Source organism: Panicum virgatum, chromosome 5N (assembly GCF_016808335.1).
Source record: "Panicum virgatum strain AP13 chromosome 5N, P.virgatum_v5, whole genome shotgun sequence".
Taxonomy (NCBI): Eukaryota; Viridiplantae; Streptophyta; class Magnoliopsida; order Poales; family Poaceae; genus Panicum; species Panicum virgatum.
Window position 1 is genome coordinate 7,206,574 of NC_053149.1, and position 11,296 is coordinate 7,217,869.

Genomic DNA, 11,296 nt, shown 5'->3' on the forward strand with positions numbered 1-11,296 from the left:
CAAAACTAAGTAGCAGGTCAAATCTGATACAGTTTTACTTTTACCTATCCAAAAATGATGGAGCTCGATATAGCAGACCTAAAAGAGTTGGAATTTCAAATGCACAGCAACATAAAACATCAGGAGCACATTTGCGGGCACGGATTGCCTTCTTCCTCGACCGATCTATTCCTTTCAAGAGGTAAGCGTCTGCTGGTTGCTGATATGAACTCATCACGCGCGAAACCCACACGTACGCATGGTTCTTGGAATGAAATGAACATGTGCTGATGTGCCCATTTCCCCGGGCGGATCTGGTGCACGGAGAAAATTAAGGTCTCGTTTGGCAGCAACGGGGAGATCAGCCCAGGGAAATCCCTCCCTGCGGGGGTTCCCCTGCACACCCCCGTCCCCGACGGGACTCCACAGCCCCGTTGTTCATTTCCCCACCTCCGTTTGGGAAAGGCAGCGCTGCCCCCTCCAATAAAATACTAGAAAATAAAAAGTTGCTAAAAAATTCAGGAGAATGCTTTAAAATTTTAGAAAAAATTGAAAAAAATCTATAAAATTCTAAAAAAAATTCTACATCACGAAACTAAATTGAACATACAAAATCAACATTAATTAAATCCTACATCACCATACTAAGTTGACTGGTGGCCATCAATCAGCTTCACCAATCACCATCATATAAAGGTCACTTCATAATACTCAAATGGTACATAAGTACGGTAAAATAAAATTCAAGACAAGTGTTGTCGGATTCCTGAATCTACTACATTCAACTATCACAGCTCACACAAAACTACGTTGTCCGTCAATACTTTAGGAAATCACTTGCATGCTTCAGCCTTCCTCTCTTCTTTGGCTGTCAACACAGCAGCAATTATCAGCATGTAACATGGACAAAGTAAATGTCAAGTGTCAGTGCAAAGGAGCCATGAACATAAAGCAGAAAGCTGAAACAGATAGCACATAAAAAGGAGCTATGAACATGAAGCAAGTCACTTATTCATATAGTTGAAGTTGATACCTTGGCTCAAAGTCGACAGCAACAGATTATATACATTTGTTGAGCGCAAAGCAAGGTGGTAAAATCAGTAGCACCACTATAAGATTTCTCACCAGGACAGCAGCATACCAGTGTTCCATGCATAGTAATCATGAACATAAACCAATCACTGAACATTCTCAAAGATCGCAAGACAGATATCCTAAAGATCTGAAACTATAACAAGCAAAAGGCAGTACAGGAACGGCATAATAGTAGCACAGGAAACAAGTGCATAACTTGGAAGAAACAGTACAGCTAATCCCACATAGCAAAATACAAATACCAGTTGACCGATCAACTTGCATGGCAAGAAAAGATAAATGAGTAACTCACTCTGCATTTGTGCCACTCCTGTCACGAAATAACTTCTACCTTCTATGCACTGTTTGCAGCAAGTGCTCTACAAAATAGCACAAAGAAAGTTTGCATTAATTATATAATTACCAAAGCATATGAAAAAGTAATGACACAAAGCTTCAAGCATGCATGTCAATATTACTTTTCTAAACACAAAATCTAATGGTTATGCATTCAAATAATCCAAACACCAAAAACTAAAAGCATGAACTGCCATAGCTGTATCATCCATGCTACCATGGATACAAGAACAGGTACAAGCTGCTCCAAAGTACAACTGAACTGTATAAAGAACATACCTGATTTTTCTCTTTAGCCAAATTAGACGAACTTCAGGATTTTTGGTCTTCATGAACACTTCTCTGTTTGTATCAGATTCAAAGAGCTCCATAGCATATGACTTCTCATCATTTGTTAATTCATTTATAGAATCCACTTGATCAGCACACTTCTCAAAACAAAATTCCTCAGCACGCTTTTTCTTTTCATTCAGAGATTCCAAAGTTTTGCTTGTTTGACTCTTTTTAAACTCCACATAATCCTCAAGCGCAGATCCAATGTGACTTTGCTTATGCTTTCTCCCACTTCCTCCTTCACTTGGAGCAGATTGAGCTTCATTTTGTTCATTGCGTGCACTTGAGGTCCCTTGGCCATCAAAACTTGAAGCATACAGATTATTGCCAAAGTCTCTAAGATCACTGTGGAAGCTTTGTTCCGAGATACTTCTCTCAGCAGGAGCAGCCATAGGAGCAACAGTTGGAGCAGCCATAGGAGCAACCCTTGGAGCAGCCATAGGAGTATCGTCAAAAGGATCCTTTTGCTGAATTGAAGTGAAGTTTAGATTCCCTGTGGCAATACTTCCTGTACAAATAAAGTATAATTCATATCATATTAGCTGCTGAGAGTAATAGAATAATTGCTAAAAATATCATACTAGATCCTACAAACAACATATTAAGTGCTGAAAGTAACAAATTAGGTGAGAGAACTTCACCTTAATATAGTGCTTCCAATTGGTAAAAGAGAGGAAATGGCTTTTTGCGAAACTTTGCTACTTTTGGATGGTTCTATTGAATAAAAAGTATAATTAGTTCTCAACATTTTCTTACACAGTATAGGTAATATAAATGCAGTATTAACTATATTTTATATACCAAATAGCTTACCTTAATTAACTTCTCCCAGATTTTTGGTTCGGCAAGTATCATGCACAAAGATTCATTCCAGCCATTACCACTTTCCTTTTTTGCATCTCTTAGTGTCCTGTAGTTACCTTTAAGCTCCTTCTCCTTTTGTTGAATTTGTTGCTTTGTGAAGTGAGCTATGGGAAAGCTCTCATTGAACTTGGCTGTGATAGTCCTCCACCCTTCTGATGACCAACTATGGGAAAGCTCGCAGGGTGTTTCCATCGATTGATTCCACTTCATTTGGGTATTCATCATCACCCTCTGGTAGCTCAACGTAATCAGATGGGTAGATATTGTTTGGTTGGTGATCCAGCCACCCTTCATCCCCATTATACCCTCTAATAATATTGTGAAATGCTGCTGCTACTGTTGGAAATTTAATTTGGTTTTCAATGGGATGGAATGTACCCACTTTCAGAATTGGAAATCACTTTTTCAGCACGCCAAAAGCCCTTTCAATGTGATTATGCAGTTGTGCATGCCGATGGTTGAATAATTCTTTATAGTTTGCATATGACCTATGCCTCCTGAACTCACTAAGGTGGTATCTAACTCCTCTATATGGAGCAATGAACGAGGGTGTATTTGCATATCCAGCATCAACAAGGTAGAACTTCCCCACCGGCACATTAAATCCCTTATTACGAGCAGACCGTAGAACTCCTGCATCAGATGCGGATCCCTCCCATCCGCATGATATGAAAGTGAATTTCAGATCAAAATCACATGCGCACATCACATTTTGTGACAATGTTCCTTTCCTGTTTCTGTAAGGAGGTGCCTTTTCTTCTGCAATGGTGATAGGGATGTGGGTGCCATCTATAGCACCAATGCAGTTCTGCGGTAAAAAAATTAAATCAAGGAATGAGTGTTGGAATCATGTGTTATGCGGTTATGATTGGGCCAAGTATCTAATACCTATAACTAACCTGGAAGAAAGGCATATATCGAGGGTCGGACGCAATCTTGACATGTGTTTGGTATACATCTGGAAGCTTCAGAAACTTATGAGTAAGGGCTGGAATTATATCGAAGAACTCTGTAATTTTCCTATGTATAGTCTCACCACTATGTTGGAATCTCTTTTTTAGCCTCTCGGTGCTCGCATTATGAGAGAGCATGAACATAAACATTGCAAACTGCTCTTCAATCATAACACCACGTGTGTCACGTAATAGATTCTCCACTCTAAGAAAGTGTACTATAGCTCTAAAAATCTCAGACTCCATCCTAAAGTCCACTTTACACCACCTCTCATGACCTTCTAAGACTTCTTTGACATATTTTGGACCGGTCAAAACTGAGGTGTGCTCTGGCTCTTTCTCATCATACATGCCCAATTTGAAGTGCGGTGACCAGAACAAAAAATAATTCATCATCCTCTAACATGAATCTCCTAATTTCCTCTTCCCAAGAGTCCATGATCTAGTATATAGATAATATTATTTAGTAAAATATTTACTAACATGGTACAAGGCAGCAACAATACTTGTATGATAATGTAGCAAGGACATAATAATAACTTGCTTCTAAAAATTTTGATATCGGAAAGTATGCATTCATAACAATTGCCAATAACCAGTTTGTACAGAACATGGTTTTTAATAGTCAAACTGTCTTGTCAAGTGTGAACTTAAATGAGTCAAAGTCTGTCATATGACAAGCAACAAAAAACTGCAGATATGCTAAATAATTCATAAACTTGAAAATAATTACTGCTATATATAATAATAAGGCAAACAATCTTCCATTGAGAAGTCTGAACTATATGGTTAAATAATCAGCAAACAATCAAGTATGGACCTTCTCTATATGTTTAAATAAGTTGCAGCCTTAATTAAGCCTTCCTGATTGTCATTGTCGTGGAAATATCTTGTCTAATTTCACTTTGCTTTCAAATTCAGGAGGAAATATCTTGTCTAATTTCATTTTGCTTTCAAATTCAGCCTTAAATAGTGCGCACAGGAATAGCAATGCAGGAGCTTCAATCAAGACATAATAAACAATATATATTGGAGGACAGGAGACAAAAGCATAAGCAAATTTGAAAGATGACAAGCGAGGTAGGCTGTGCAATGGGTAGGGCGAACAACGCTAAAAAAAAGGGTCAGTTGGATCCATGCCACTACAATTTCACAATTTTTGATTTCATGTTGAAATCCATGCCATTGAGTGGCATGATTTTCAACGTGAAACCCAATTTCACGGAGTTGTGGTGGCATGAATCGAATTTTCCCTAAAAAAAAGGGTCTTACTAGTAAGCATGATTAGGCATTTTGGCAACATGCACGCCAAAATCCTGCGGGAGTTAGCTGGAATGCAACATCAGAACAGTATCTCAGGACCTCGCCTCGTTCGGGTGGCTGGTGGCTGGGCTGATCTGGTGTGAGAGAAAAATACTACTGGATGGCTGGCTGGCTGGTGGCTGGGCTGATTTGGCGTGAGAGAAAAACACTGTTGTTGGCTGGCTGAAGCTGTATTGCATTCTATCTGCACATACATTTTGTTTTGACCTGCAAAGTCTAGTTCATCATTTGGAAATCATATACCCAATGATAACACAAGATTGGACTGCATACTCCTACCCTACACTGTGTGCGGCCAGTGAACGGAGGCGCAGCGTGACGCGGACGGGAAGACGAGACGACGCCCAGGTGCATGTGCGTGCGGGGGGTGATGCGGAGGAGGAGTGCGGTACATACCGACGAAGTGGCCCCGGAGCTCGACGTCGGGTCCCTCACAGCCGCCGTAGGCTCCCTCGACCGCGATTTTTTGCAGGATCTGCAAGAAAAGGTGTGAGGAGAGGAGAGAAGAAACCCTAGCATGGGAGCAAGGAGATGCAGGGGGACGGGGAGAGGGGAATCACCTGATGCGAAGGAGGAAATGGCTGCAGGAACACCGGGAGGAGATCCAGGCGGCAGCGGCGTTCTCCGCTCGACCTCGCGTCCTCGCGGAGTTGCCCCGAGCGAGACGAGGGAGGGGAGCGGCGCCCGATGTCTAGAGGCCGGGCCAGCTTCCACAGGGAAATTGGGCTTACCCGGGCCAAAAAAACCCCACGCACAAGGCTTCCAAAAGCGCATGATGGGCTTCGCGTGGAAGAATTCCGCACGGGCTGCCGACGCCGGGAATCGACGGGGTTCCCAGCGGGGATTTGGGCTTCCAAACTAGGCCTAAATGTGTGGTGCGGTGCAGTTCCGCCCGTGGACCGTGGTTGCTGGCCTAGAACCTGTCCCGCAGTGTGCGCGACGTGTCACTTCGAAACGGAACCGCGTGCTGCCAAAATTCTCCTTTTTTATCATTCATGGTGGACGAACCAAACTAGTTTTTTTTCCCGAACTGAGCGTTGCTGTATAAATATCGGCATACAAACTCAAAGTCATGTATACTGCACATACGCCACGAAACGAATTGAATTTTGTTCGTTTTTTACAAAGTTTATGGGTTCCGGAAGGACCTTGTTTTGACGTCTTTATGATTCTTTATTTATTATTTATTACAGTGCACCCATAATTTCCAGTTCGGACAATCCGACGTGTCAGGGATACGGAGTAGGGCCAAGCAGCCAACCCGAGCCCCACCGACTTTGACGAGTCAGGTCCGCCGAACCGGGGGCCCACGCGCGTGGCCGCGCCGGGGAGTCCTACCGGCTTTCCGAAACGGGAAAGCGCCCTCGCGCGCCGCGCACATGGCGCGTCCCGGTCTCGCTCCGACGGGACTCGAGCGGAGCCGCCCGCGCTTGCACCAACCCGGCACCTGCCCCCAGCGGCGACGGCCACTCCCCTCCACGAAGCCTTGCCACTTCCATGCAAGCACCAGCCAGCCGCGCTAGCTCTACGCGCCCCGAGCGCGTTCCGGCCGCCTAAATCCTAGCTAGCGCCGGCCTCGCCGCGCGCCGCCGGCCGGCTTCAATTCCGCTCGTGCCTGAACTCAGCCGCCGGCAGCCGACCGGCCATCCGCGTCGGCCTGCTATGAGACGGCTGGCTGCGTGGATTATTAAACAACTCCAGATGGGTCCTTCTTCCTCACTTGCTCATCCCCTTGACATGCGCGCGCGCGGGTGTGTGTATATAGTCCGAGGAGAGAGCCTAGCGGGTAGCGGCCTGGGTTTTGGGGGATTCCATTGCGTCCAGCTTGTCGAGAGGGGGGATGGAGGGCGGCGACGATGCGCCGGAGAAGAAGGCGAGGAAGCCCTACACCTTGACCAAGCCCCGGGAGCCATGGAGCGCCGAGGAGCACGGCCGGTTCCTCGACGCGCTGCTCATGTGAGTGAGAACCGAGGACTGGAGCATTCAGAGCAACTTGTGCTCTGAATAGTGTCTGAATCTCTGCTTCTTTCTTTCGCTACGAGCAGGAAATGGGGCTGATGGCCATGGTTCTTTCTCTCTTTCTTTCTATGCAGGTTCGGGCGCGACTGGAAGAAGATAGAGGAGCATGTCCGCACCAAGACCACCGTACAGGTAACCACAGAAATATCCTGATTCCTCGAATCCCTGATCGAATGGGTGTGCATGTCAGTGTGTGTGGCTACTTCCATTTTGGGGGTCGGTCCAACGAGTACTGCTTCCACGAGGAGGCTGAATCGGCGGTGGCAACGTCGTGACGATGTGTGCCGTGCGTGCAGATACGGAGCCACGCGCAGAAGTACTTCCTCAAGGTCCAGAAGCTCGGCCTGGCCGCCGGGCTGCCGCCGCCGCACCCGCGCCGCCGGTTCGCCATGGAGCTGCAGAGCTCGGCGGCCGGAAGCAGCGCGGCCGCCGTGCCGTTGCTGCACGTGGAGCCCCACGGCGCGCCGGTCCCCGTGCCAGGTCCGTCCGGCGCCGTTGCTCACGGCTGCATCGGTTGGAACTGCCCCGGAGGTCTCCCTGCAGGCGGCAGCAGTGGCAAGTGCCTCTGTCAAATCTCCATTGGAACTGCACGATTCAGACAGTGGCTTTCTGAATGGTCATCTGACAATGTTTCAGGATGTTTTTCAGAGATGCGAGGCTTGGACTGGGCTGGCGCTTCAGCTTCAGGGATTCCAGCATGGCTGAACAGTGACGCACGGAGCCAGATTGCACCACCGGTAACACTTCCCGGTAATCTCGTCAGTCAATGAACTTCACTGTACTTTCTAAATACAGACTTGCAGCCATGCTTTCGTGAAAATAACCTGTTACTATTACTACTGGTTCAGGTGGCAGCCAGTTCGTTGGGACTCCAAGCTTCAGCAGCACGAGCATGGCTTGGGCTGGCAGCTGTTCAAGCAGAGGATCGGCAATTGATTCTGTTCAGAAAGATGATGAACAGATTGAGCTTCCATTGTCGCCAGGTACTAACTCCATTCCAATATCAAATAATTTATTTCTGAAGTAAACTTGAGCGATGAAACAGCACAGTTGATTCTGAGATAACTGTAAGCTGGATCTTCTTCTGCAGATGATCTGCATTTCGCGCAAGTATACAGGTTCGTCGGCGACGTATTCGACCCGAACACGCCGATCCCAGTTGAAGCCCATCTTCAGAAGCTCAAGGGCATGGATGATATCACAGTCAAGACGGTGGGTATTCAGTGCCATTCTCTTTCTCGCATCTTGCAATTCACACTATTCTCAAGGAACTTAGATTAAACGAATCTATCTCCTGCAGATCTTGTTGGTGCTGAGAAATCTCGAGAACAACTTGTCAGAACCTCAGTTTGAACCCATCGTAAGTGGAATTCTCTGGCTGCTAGCTGCTTATTTTGTTAACTCTGCACTCTCTGAATCTGAATTTGCCTTAAGTTGTGTGCCCTAATCCCACTGTTATTTCTGAACTTTTTTATAACAGAGAAGGTTGTTGTCGACGTATGACCCAAGAAGAGGGTCGTTTGGCCAATTGTAGAGTGCATATGGTACAGCCGTACATACAGCCTGAAAAGTGAAAACTGTAACTAACACATTCGATGGACGTTCCGGTGTTCCAACCAAAAGAGAGGAGACTGAAGCGCGCAAAACTGGTTAAACACCACACCAACATGCCCTCTAGTCTGGTTGACATATTAGCAGATTCTAATATTCTTTGGATCACGTACCGTAGCTTAATGATCGTATGTGAAAGGCTCTGCTTTTTAACATGTATACCTGGAGATTCAGATAGCCAAAAGCCCAAAGTACAGCACGTTCTCTCACTGTCCTCTGTAAATTCCAGGCTGTAGATTCTACAGATTTTATCCAGTACATGTATGCAACCTTCCGCGAAAGAAATAGAAATAAGAATTCAGAATGTTCGGATTTGTTCGGTAAAGGATCCATGCCTGAACTGAACATGCGCCGGAACGGCGCTGGGCTTGCGCGTGTTGCCCACACGAGAAACTTGTTCGGCGAAGTTGGTTGGTTTTGCTCCAGCCGCGTGGCGCACGTGCTGTATTTGCACGCGGCAAGAGGGCTGTTGGTGGACGGGAAGCACTGTTGCGTTGCTCAGGCAGGCGGAGTCAGGTGTTGCTGCAGCCAAGGGAAAAGTCTGATTTACACTTTTAAACTATCATAAAAATTTGATTTTCAACCTTCAACTATAAAATTAGATAACATAGGCAAATTTGGTCTTTAGAGTGGTTTTGTATTTTTTAAAAAATATTTAAAATTCTAATTAGATCTAAAAAATCAAAACTAATTCATTTTAAATCAAAATAATATGAAACTAATACTATTTTTTTCTAAAAATGTAACATATCTATTATTGTTCTATTTGAATCTTAGTTATTCAAAAATAATAGGGATAACTAGAAGCAACCAAATATTATGAATATAAAAAAAATTGGATCAAAATAACTCACAAGTATTGTGCCAATAGATAGGTTATATTTTTGGAAAACTTTATATACTAGTTTGTATTTTTGATTTAAAATAAATTACTTATAAATTTTTTTAGTTTAAATTTGTATATTTTAAATTCTTAGAAAATGGAAAACCACCTCTGAAACCATCTAAGGGGGCTAAATTTGCCGTTTTAACAGTTGGATGATCTTTGTTATTCGATTTCGCAGTTGAAGGTTGAAATCAAACTTTTATGACAATTGGAGGATGAAACCAAACTTTTCCAAAAGAAAGAGGCCATCGGGCTGCCGCTCGCGCCTGCCAGGTCAGTGCAAAAAAGAAGAAACAATCCATGAGCCCCACGATAAGTTTGCCATGGCACATTTGGGCTCCGCGTTGCACGCAGACCGAATTTTCGGCCTACTATAGATGCAGTGGCGGAGCTTGAACACTGAATCAGGAGGGCCAGACGTGGTAATTAAGCTACTAATCCGATGAACAGTGCCAAAATTACTGTTCGCCTAGTGGAAAATTTGCATAGCCAGGGGGCCATGGCCCCCTTTGGCCACAACGTAGCTCCGCCAGTCGTGCTGGGCATTCGGGAGGAACCGAACCGGTTTTTATAGAAGTTTGGTTCTTGAAAAATAGAAACCGATCGGTTCATTTCATAAGCAAGAACTGAGGAAGTTTGGTTTCGGGAAGTTCAGTTTGGCTTCGGTACTAACCGAACTAACCGAGTTGCAATGGAGGAAGCTGCCCTCGATTGGGAAAGCTGTTGTCGCCGTCACACGAGCTCGCCGGCCGTCGTCGTCGCGCGCTTGCTGGCCACTGCCGCCGTCGCGCGGGCCTGCCTGCCGCCGTCGCCCTCACGCGTCACCGCCCGCGATCGTCTTCGATCCGCGGACGCCGCCTCGGCCGCGCGCTGCCGACACCGTCTCCGCGTCCGTGCACGTTTGGGCGCCGGGAGCTTGGCGCGCCCGCGCGCTTGTGCTAGGAGCTGTGAGCTGGAGAGGGGGCGGTGGGGTGGGGACGGCTGGGTGGCTGGGTGGGGAGGGGGCGTCAGCCGCCGGGGGTACTAGCAGGGGGCGGCGAGGTGAGGAGGGGGGCCGGATCCGAGCGCCGGAGGCGGGCCGCCGGCCGGCGATGGGGGTTGGGGGCGTCGGGGCAATGGCCGATGGGGGTTGGGGGCTGGCGATGGGTGCCGAGGACGCGAGGTGAGGGGCGACGGCTGGGAACAGAAGGGTAAGGAGGGCTGAGGCTAGGGTTTCTACTTGGGCCTGTCTGGGCCAAATTTCGGTTCTTCGGGGGGACCGGACCCAAGAACCGAAAATACCTATAAACTTCAGTTCCTCTCATCTTGAAACCGAACAGGAACCAAACTTTTTGGGTTCCGGTTCTTGGTAAGTTCGGTTCGGTCTTTGGTTCTCGGTTTATTTCGCCCAGCCCGATCCGCCAGTATGCAGATGGGCCGACCGGTTCAATTGGTGGGCCGATTTGGTTCCCAAAATACCCACTTCCTGGCACCTCGAAAGTTTCAGGCTTGAGAGTGAGAAGACAACATCATCTCTTAATCTCAAAAGAAGAAGAAGACAACATCCTCTCTCTCAAAAAAAAAAGAGAAGACAACAGCAAGCTAAGTACCGCAACGTCCAACCAAGGGCGGATCCAACAGTGGGTCTAGAGGGGCTCAAGCCCCTCCTACCGCTGGAAATCCCATGAAGTCCTTCCTAAACTCCTCCTACAAATTTGAGGAAGAAGAATGAGGGAAGGAGAAGTTGGGTCTAGAGGGGCTCAAGCCCCTCCTACCGCTGGAAATCCCATGAAGTCCTTCCTAAACTCCTCCTACAAATTTGAGGAAGAAGAATGAGGGAAGGAGAGGTTGGAGGAGGAAGCAGAGGAGAAAAGTCCCTACTGAACTCAATCTTGCCTCCGCCACTGCGTCCAACATG

General features: G+C 46.5%; 2 protein-coding genes and 1 long non-coding RNA gene across 3 annotated transcripts; 1 reads left to right on the plus strand and 2 right to left on the minus strand.

The window, feature by feature from the left end:
- Positions 1–665: 665 nt before the first annotated feature.
- LOC120676425 lies at positions 666–2,717 on the minus strand. The gene is made up of 5 exons (XR_005675828.1): positions 2,557–2,717; positions 2,385–2,457; positions 1,690–2,251; positions 1,367–1,433; positions 666–847 (listed from the first exon to the last, which is right to left on the minus strand). It is a non-coding gene; the product is annotated as an uncharacterized LOC120676425 (long non-coding RNA).
- Positions 2,718–2,973: 256 nt separating this feature from the next.
- Positions 2,974–3,913, minus strand: LOC120676426. The gene is made up of 2 exons (XM_039957688.1): positions 3,507–3,913; positions 2,974–3,415 (listed from the first exon to the last, which is right to left on the minus strand). Exons 1-2 carry the CDS (start codon positions 3,909–3,911, stop codon positions 3,005–3,007), a joined length of 816 nt encoding a protein of 271 aa, XP_039813622.1. The 5' UTR covers positions 3,912–3,913; the 3' UTR covers positions 2,974–3,004.
- A 2,782-nt stretch (positions 3,914–6,695) lies between these two features.
- LOC120674477 (protein REVEILLE 4-like) lies at positions 6,696–8,782 on the plus strand. The gene is made up of 7 exons (XM_039955654.1): positions 6,696–6,839; positions 6,977–7,034; positions 7,199–7,652; positions 7,751–7,885; positions 7,993–8,114; positions 8,203–8,262; positions 8,383–8,782. The coding sequence occupies exons 1-7, from the start codon at positions 6,724–6,726 to the stop codon at positions 8,434–8,436; spliced, it is 999 nt and encodes a 332-aa protein (XP_039811588.1). The 5' UTR covers positions 6,696–6,723; the 3' UTR covers positions 8,437–8,782.
- The last annotated feature ends 2,514 nt before the right edge of the window (positions 8,783–11,296 follow it).

Coding starts and splice junctions, on each gene's coding strand:
- LOC120676426 (XM_039957688.1), bottom strand. CDS start 3,911: ATGTATGATGAGAAAGAGCCAGAGCACACCTCAGTTTTGACCGGTCCA. Junction 3,416..3,506: donor GATATATGCCTTTCTTCCAG/GTTAGTTATAGG, acceptor TTTTTACCGCAG/AACTGCATTGGTGCTATAGA.
- LOC120674477 (XM_039955654.1), top strand. CDS start 6,724: ATGGAGGGCGGCGACGATGCGCCGGAGAAGAAGGCGAGGAAGCCCTAC. Junction 6,840..6,976: donor TTCCTCGACGCGCTGCTCAT/GTGAGTGAGAAC, acceptor CTTTCTATGCAG/GTTCGGGCGCGACTGGAAGA. Junction 7,886..7,992: donor TGAGCTTCCATTGTCGCCAG/GTACTAACTCCA, acceptor CTTCTTCTGCAG/ATGATCTGCATTTCGCGCAA.